This window comes from Manis javanica, chromosome 13 (assembly GCF_040802235.1).
Source record: "Manis javanica isolate MJ-LG chromosome 13, MJ_LKY, whole genome shotgun sequence".
Lineage (NCBI taxonomy): Eukaryota > Metazoa > Chordata > Mammalia > Pholidota > Manidae > Manis > Manis javanica.
This window is the reverse complement of record NC_133168.1, coordinates 107890-116033: the sequence shown is the minus strand read 5'-3', so window position 1 is coordinate 116033 and position 8144 is coordinate 107890. Positions and strand designations below refer to the sequence as shown.

At 38.5% G+C, this 8144-nt stretch overlaps 1 protein-coding gene across 4 annotated transcripts; it reads left to right on the top strand.

Moving 5' to 3' along the window:
- The first annotated feature begins 46 nt into the window (after positions 1-46).
- Positions 47-6413, top strand: FAM229B (family with sequence similarity 229 member B). Of its 4 annotated transcripts, none has more exons than XM_017658787.3 (4): positions 47-186; positions 3084-3243; positions 4842-4980; positions 6188-6413. In XM_017658787.3, the coding sequence occupies exons 3-4, from the start codon at positions 4856-4858 to the stop codon at positions 6303-6305; spliced, it is 243 nt and encodes an 80-aa protein (XP_017514276.1). In that variant the 5' UTR covers positions 47-186; positions 3084-3243; positions 4842-4855; the 3' UTR covers positions 6306-6413. The 4 variants fall into 4 exon arrangements, with proteins under 4 accessions (XP_017514276.1, XP_036868218.1, XP_017514275.1 ...); XM_037012323.2 differs by having other exon boundaries at positions 4817-4980; XM_017658788.3 differs by having other exon boundaries at positions 52-186; positions 3087-3243.
- Positions 6414-8144: the final 1731 nt, after the last annotated feature.

Below are 8144 nucleotides of genomic sequence, written 5' to 3'. Positions count from 1 at the left end.
GCTGCCGCAAGTCGCTGCCGTCGCGAGGCTCTTCACTAGGTGCAGGTTAGCATTTTTCGTCAGAAGGCCGCGCGAAGGCACAGGCGTCTGAACGTTACCACGGTGCCCGGGCGGCCGGCGGCGAATCCGAACTGCCTGTCAACATCTCTGAGCGGCGGCAGCTCCGAAGGCCGGGGCAACTGGCGGGTAACCAAACCTTGGGGTGGGATTTTAAAACGCGTCTTTAAAGCCGTTTACGGACTATGAGAGGTGTAGTCTTGGTTCCCAGCCTCCACACCCTGGGCGGTGGGTCAGATCACGTTTATTCGGAGTCCTCGGAACGCCGCCTTAGGGTCTCCATCCAACAAGCCCTTTGTGCTCACGGAAAAGGAGCGGCGCATAGCACAAAGAAACCCCACACAACTAGAGTGTCAGGGTACAACCGAAACCAGGGGTTATTCGCTTTGACAAAAACGGCGCCTCAGACCGGTGCCTGTTGAAGCCGTGTGTACCCGAAATTAACTGCTAGGCCCTCTGGAGTTTTCAAGAAAGCCCACAATCTATTTGAAGAGAAACATGACCTGTTCAAGGAAACTGTGACTTAACAGTATTGTGTTGTGCTGACTCTAAATGCAGTAGGATTCAGTGAATGAGAATGTGATGGAGGAGATGAAATTAAAGCTATGCATTTGATTTATGTGCAGTGTTCATACGGGAGAAAGGAGGCGAAGATGGAAAAATCGGGCATTCCTGAAAATTACCAACTCCTTAAAACTGTCAAAGATTGAAAAATACTGTAAACTCTTGGCAATCAATGTAGACCAGATTTCAATTAAGAACTCAAGCACTTCTTTAATGAAAGTAATATTTTTTACAAAAGTTCTCAAGAACTACAAAATCATAGGAAGCATTCTACATTTAAAAATATTATATGTGAAATTAATATGGTAATAACTAATGTTCGATTGATTCGAACACTTTATTTCCCCTCCAAGACAAATAATAGTTGATACTACATTTTTCTGATAGCTGATAAGTTTGAAATTGCCCTGTGTGATTTATGGTGCTGAGGCTTTACCACATTTCCATTTAGAAGTCTTTCACCTTACTACTTATATACCTTGTGATTAATAGGCAACTTTTAATCAAGAAATTTTTGCAACTGCTGCATTTTACTCTTACTTCTTCATTGTTGAGCTTGGAATTGGTGGTGGAGGTGCAGTTGGGTACCTCCAACACTTAAGTTGAGGTCTTGATGTTGAAGTCTTAAAGTCTGGGGCTTCCAAAATTTGCAAAGCTTGGTCAGTTTGTGGGCAGTAATGTAAGTAGGTCTGCGTCAGTCTGTGGAGCCGGCTCAGCTGGTGTTCTGGCCTCTGCAGAGATCTACCAGTGGTTCATTCTCAGTCATTATTCCTGAGAGGTTATGCATAGGAACAAAGTTAAAGAAAGTTCTAACAAGTCTCCTTAATAACTTTGGCAGTTCTGCCAAAGTAGAACCTTATATACCAGCCACTCCAGGACCTCAGTCTGACACTCCTAATTGGATGAACTGAGATCTCAACAACCTTTCAGAAGAGCAAGCAGAATCCAGGCCATCCTGGAAGGCTACAGACAGCTCTAGTGGAATTCTCTCAAATTCACCTCCTCAGATATAAATACAGTGAAAGAGAAAAATAGGACCTTTCGAACTCTAGGTAAAAGTGGAAGAACAAGTTTAAGATAAGAAAGAAGTCAAGGAGAATTTACTCGCACAATGGCAGAGTATGGCAGACTGGAGTATTCTTTACTCTCCTGCTATGCACACGGCTGTGCAGTATGTCCTGGTATAGAAGAATACATCTTTGCCCCATTGACTGTGGTATTGGTCATGTGGCTTGCTTTGGCCACATGGAATGATGTCATGTATGAAATTAGCAGGGGCTTTAGATGTGCTTGCATGCTTTTGCCTCTTGACTGTGTTGCTCTTCGTAAGAAAAACTGGCTGTTGTTTCCAACGTGATGAAGATGTGGGTTAGATCTCAGTCTGAATCTCAGTTGGAATGTGGACTCCTGATGATCCTAGTCAGACCCAGGAGAAGCAAGTAGAGATCGGCTGAACAGCAGAGATGAGCAAGAAAAATGTGGTTGAAGCTGTGATATTTTGGGCATGCAGTCATGTTGGAGCCATAGTTGACTACCACACTAAGAAAATATACTGGGCAGAATTTTATATGTTAAATATGAACAAGAGAAGAAAATAATTGAAAATTATGCAGAAGGAAGGACAGAAAGGAAGGAAAAGGCAATGGCATGCAAGAGATGGGTGACATGCATGACCTGGATGAAACCTGTACCAAGGGGAAAAACACAAAAGTCATCATACATTCTTTGTGCATTAGAGGCACTTAAGAGTATGAATTCAGTAATGAGGAACTTAAAGACAAATGCTGACATAATGTATTGAGAAGTAAGCTCTATGAGGGCTGAGTCTGGCTGCTTTGTTCACTACTATATCCTTAGTACTGAGAACCTTGCCTGGTATACTATAGGTAGTCAATAAATATTTGAGGAATAAATGAGCTAAAATGGAGATAAAAAAGCAAAGGAAATTAAGGTGAAGACATCTTAAAGGACTAAAGAGAAATTAGAAGCATGAAGAAGCAGACGAGCTGAAAATCAAATTACTGATGTAGAGGAGAGCTTGATATGATGACAGAGAATATTGTGGCAAGGTACTAAAGCTCTTAGAAGAGCTTTTTGAAATATTTATGAAAGAGATGAAGGTGGTTCAACATTAAATTAGCAAGTGCCCTGAAACACAGTACACAGCAAATGGAAGAAAAAATGTCCTTACTAATATAAAAAATAATAAAAGAAGATAAATTTATAGATTAAAAGGATATACTATGTTCCATGGAAAAATTTCTATAGAACAGTCAATATTAGAAATATATCCTGGTTTAGTTACTCAATTTTTCAGAACAAATAAAGACTTATTTAGGTACCAGGGAAGAAACAAAATGTGTGTGTTGGGGGTGAGGGTACACACAGTAAGAAAATCAGGTTCTTTTAGACTCATCTAGACATTATAATTTAGCTATGAATTGTGACATTTTATGCTTCAGCAGGTAGGAAACTATGTGAAGGAATCTTCTGATGTATTAATTCCTGGCTGTCACTAGAACATTCGAACGCCACTCCTTTGGCAATTCCAGCCTTCTGTGCAAGGTCAGCAGGAACAGCTGATTTATTCACCTCGATAGGAATCAGACTCAGCCTATTTTGGTAAGTGTATATATCCTTGATCAAGTAGCTGAAACTTAATACCCACAAAAGATAGATAGTCATATTAAACCATAGATTTTGCTAACTTGTCATTGACCATTGATAATTGATACAGTCTATAAAAACCATTATATAATACTCAAATTCCTAAACTTTAAGAATTTAGTTTCATTGTTAGCACATGAACACTTACTTTTTAGGTGTAGAATATTGTACTAAGCATAAGAAACAGTTAAAAGGCATTTTTCATTTTTTTCCTTTCTTTTGTTGGAGACATGCAAATTCATACAAGATAGACTTTATTAATTACCCATTGTATGCCAGACACTGTTCTAGGTATTAAGGATTTGGTCAGTGGTGACAAAGCCAGACATGGAATGGGGTTGAGAACAATGATGAAGAAAAACATTTACAAAGAAGGAAGGCACTGGTTCTCAATTGGGGGCAATCTCCCCCCTTCTCCCCAAGAGGACATATGTCAAGGTCACAACTTTGGGGGAAGATTGTTATTAGCATATAGTGGATAGAAACCTTGGATGCTGCAAGATACCCTAGAATGCGCAGGATGGCCTCCTCCCTCCCCCTACAGGAAATAATGTTGCCCCAAATGTTAATAGCATCACAGTTGAAAAATCCTGAGTGAGAGTGATAACTGTTACAAAGCAGAAATGGAGTGCTATGGGAACTTACACAACTGGCGGTGTTTTGGGGGGCTGCAGTTACAGAAGGCTGCTCTGAAAAAGTGAAATGTAAATTCAGACTTAGTGAGTTGCACCCGACAAGTAAAGGATGGGAATAATGGGATGGGGAAAAGTTCCACGCAGAGGCTACAGTAGTCAGTAAGGAGCTTATTTTCGGACCGTGTTTGTGTATCATATATATTATATATATATATATCATATATGTACATTACATTATATTTGTATATATTTAATAATGCTCAGTAGCATCTACTGAGTAATAATAGTTAACATTTATTGAGCACTATTTGTTAGGCACTATACATGTATTATTTAATCTTCACTATTACACTGCAAGTAGATAGCATTATTCCCAATTTATCTTTGAGAAACATACCTGGTTAAGTACCTTGCCTAAGATCATATAGTCAGTCGAGCTCCCAAGGCACTTTCTTACCTAATGCACTCTGAATGTAGAGAGGCAGTGGGAATGAATATTATCACTAGGAACAGAAGGATTAGCTGAAGATATCATGGCAGATACGAAACTCGTCTGTACTTCAAAGGAAGAGAGGGGCTCAGACAGCAAGAGAGGCAGTGGGGGTGGGTGGTGGTAGGGGCTTGAGCTTGTTGTTCGTAACAGCCATTTAAAGGCGAATTGAATTGGGACTTCAGTGATGTCAACCATGGGCACTGTCCACTTCTACTATCTAGTGGCTATTTTGTGTTTGTTGCAAGACTTAAAATTGTATGTAAGTGAGAGTTGTGTAATGCAGTACTTACACATTTTAATAGATATTTTAAAATGTCATTTTCAGAATGTTTCTATATGCCTGTAATGAAATAGTAACATTAAAAAGAACTATTTGAAGACAACTCACCCTGTCCCCCAGCCATTATTTTCACTTTTTAATCTAGGTTTTCAGTGAACTATGCCTTTTCAGTTTGGGACCCAGCCAAGGTGGATCCCACTGGAAGGAGGAGATTCTCCGATTGGACTGGAACCTGGGCTGAGCTCCAGTGCTGCCTGTAAGGGGAAGGGGATGCCCCCGGCCAGGTGAGGTCTTCTTATCCTGACAACTGGAAATGTGTGATGGCATTATCGATGTAAGCCTTAGCTAATGTTCAATATCAGCAAGAAAAAAGCCCAGAACATTGCTGTTATTCAATTAGTCTTAACAAACATTGTTTTTGTTAAATTACAGTTAACAGATCCCAGGGTCCTTAGCACAGTCTGCATTTGTACCTCTGTAAGTCTTAATGATAGACCAATTTTTCTTTTGTAAATTTTTAGCTAGTGTTTTTTGTTTGATAATTTCAGATGAGATAATATTCAATTAGACAAGCAAATGTTCAATGCCATTATGTGCAGGGCATTGTGCTAGGCATAAAGTTACAGCTGTAAAGAAGCTTTAGAACTCAGATTCAGTGTCACTTTGGCTTTGATTTGACCTCTGGTAGAATGTGATATAGTATGAATAACATATAAAACAAAATCATTTTTGCCTAATTTAAGAAAAGTATGTAATAAATAGGATTTGTTCTACTTTTCTGTTGTTTAACATAGCAAAACACCAAATAGTACATTTTTAGTTTTGTTATGGCTTGAAAATTTTTAGAACACAGATTTAAACTTAATAAAATAGATACTTTAAAAATCAGAGTTATTCAAGAATGGAATAGACCATGTTGGAAAGTACCAAGCCCTTGTCTTTAGAAATATTTACGGTTGGATGATTATTTAGTTCGTATGCTGGAAAGGAAATTCAAGCACTAGATGCATCTTTGGACTAGATTTCACTTAAGGGCTCTTTTAAACCTGGGATTCTATCAACATTTGGATAGTATGTGGAATAGTATGTTCAGTTCTATGTTCTTCTGCACGTACTCTATAGTTTATAAATCACTGAAGTGATTTTAAGGTGCATATACATGAGTTGTCATAGTACTATAACTTATGTTTACAACTATGCACTCCTCACCTTTGCTTTTTGCCATTTAGCAATCGTTGCATACCTTTCAAAATGAACATTTGTTTATGTTTTTATTTAGGAACTTCCTGTGATTAAATGTGTGGCAATAACCACAGTTTCTTTGCAGTCTAAATCTAAAGTGTCTACCTCCTCAATGCCACTATGCTATGATTATTTTGTGACATTCAAAGATTTCAAAATGATTTAAAATGGTTGAATATGCATTCAAACTTCAGTGCACTGAAAAAATTTCTAGCATCTAAACTCCATGACATTTGCTCTTTTATTCAGACAACTCCATAGATGCCCTGGAAGCCATTGCCTGACAATAACTGATGTTCCCATCACTGTTTATGCAACAATGCGGAAGCCGCCTGCTCAGAGCAGCAAGAAGAGGCACCCGAAATAGCATCACTGAGTCTTCTGTAGTGGCTTGACTAGGTCATGGGCAGTGCGCCAGGATCATCTTATGACCTGGTGAACAAATAAAATTGGTGGTGCCTTTGGATGATGACAACAGTGGAAGTACTTATTTTTAGTAGGAAAAGATAGAAACGTAGTCTGCAAAACGTGTAGTGATCAGCTATCAGTTTTGTTTTATAGATGAGGTAGAATAATACTTCATGAATAGAAAGTACCTTAGACTACATCATCTTGGTTCACAGTGGATCATTAATATCAGTAGTTCAAGATGGTGCTTAATCCAGCTTGATTATCAACCATGAGGGGCTCATTGCAAATGCTTAATGTGCTTTAGGCTGGTTTCCTTTGTTTATATTTGGTTGTGACTTAAGTGAATCCTTTCACTTGAATATCCTAATTGTGTTTCTGGCTTGATATCTTGTGATAATGCTCTGCCCAGGAATAATTATATTGGGTTAGAAATGGATCCCAGTGGAATGTGCATTTTGGAAAAATTTCTTAGCCCAAAGGAAGTTCTTAGTCCACAGTTAATCTGCAATGCATATAAATGGGGAGCTCAAGTCATTGGTTAAATTTGTTATAATGAAGTCAAGGCTACGGTTCTAATCTCTATTTTTCCAGGAAAAATGTTGTCTCATCATGACTCTACCTCATGTCCCACCCAGTCATCCTGAAATTATCTACAGTTGGTACTGAGAAACCTCAGACGGAGCTTTTTGTTTTATTAGACATAAGGACCAGTTTTGAGGTCTAGACCAGCTCCCTCTGGGTTGTTTTTTTCCAAGAAACTCAGCCTCCCTCCTTTCCTTCTTGATAGTTGCCACCACCCATCCCATGACATTGTGTCCTCCACAAGATTGACCTTAGGGTCTGATACAGTTCTTCAGGCTTCCTACCTGCATTGCTGCTCCTGAAGATGTACGAATAAGCCTTTTCAAATGAGAGGTTTATTAGCTTATAATTACTTTGACACAGGTGCCTGTCTACTACAGGAGCTGAAAAAGAAAAAGTGCCAGAGATTTATAAATGGAATAATTCTGAGATATATCTATATCTATATACACACATACATACACACACACAAACACACATATAGAATAAAGAATATAGAATATATATATTATTATGTGTATATATATATATATTGGGAAAATTCACACAGTGCTGTGATATGTTTGAATTCTAATCAGCCAGAGTAGAAAGACCTTGTTAAACATGTGGGACATTTGCATAAGACCTCAGAAGATCACATCTTAGTAGGAGGTATAAACTAGTACTAACTAAAAGCTAATGTACACTAACTTTAACAGAGCTTAAAAATAAGATGAGAGAATCAAGGCCATCCCTAAGTAACTTGATTATCTGCCAAATAAAAATTTAATACATCATAAATGGAGAGAACAAAATCCATACAGGAAAATGACCCAGTCTGGGAAATAATACTACAAAAGGAGAAAGGAGTGATGAAAAATTCCTTAGAGCACATTCAAGGCTGGGAATATTTGTGTTTCAACCATAATGGAAAGATGTTTTAATACATGGAGCATTGAGTAGAGTCCTCACAAGATACTGCCAAAGTTGGGTAGCTTTGGGGCAGGGGGATAGGAATAGCTGTGGACTGAGGGCTGCTCAGAACCTGTCCTAACAAGACTTCAGAGCAAGACTTGAAAGGATCAAACAGTCCAAATAAACTACATCCAAGGAGGGGAAAAACCCCCAAAATTTAAAGAACTAAAATAAAATCTAGCACCAAAAATGTAAAAATTGCAATGATCAGCATCAATTAAAAAATGACCAGACATGGAAAAGAGAATATACAATCCAA

Excerpts from the sequence above, each read along its gene's own strand:
- FAM229B (XM_017658787.3), top strand. The coding sequence starts at position 4,856 with ATGCCTTTTCAGTTTGGGACCCAGCCAAGGTGGATCCCACTGGAAGGA. Across the intron at positions 4,981-6,187 it reads AAGGGGATGCCCCCGGCCAG|ACAACTCCATAGATGCCCTG; the intron begins GTGAGGTCTTCT and ends TCTTTTATTCAG.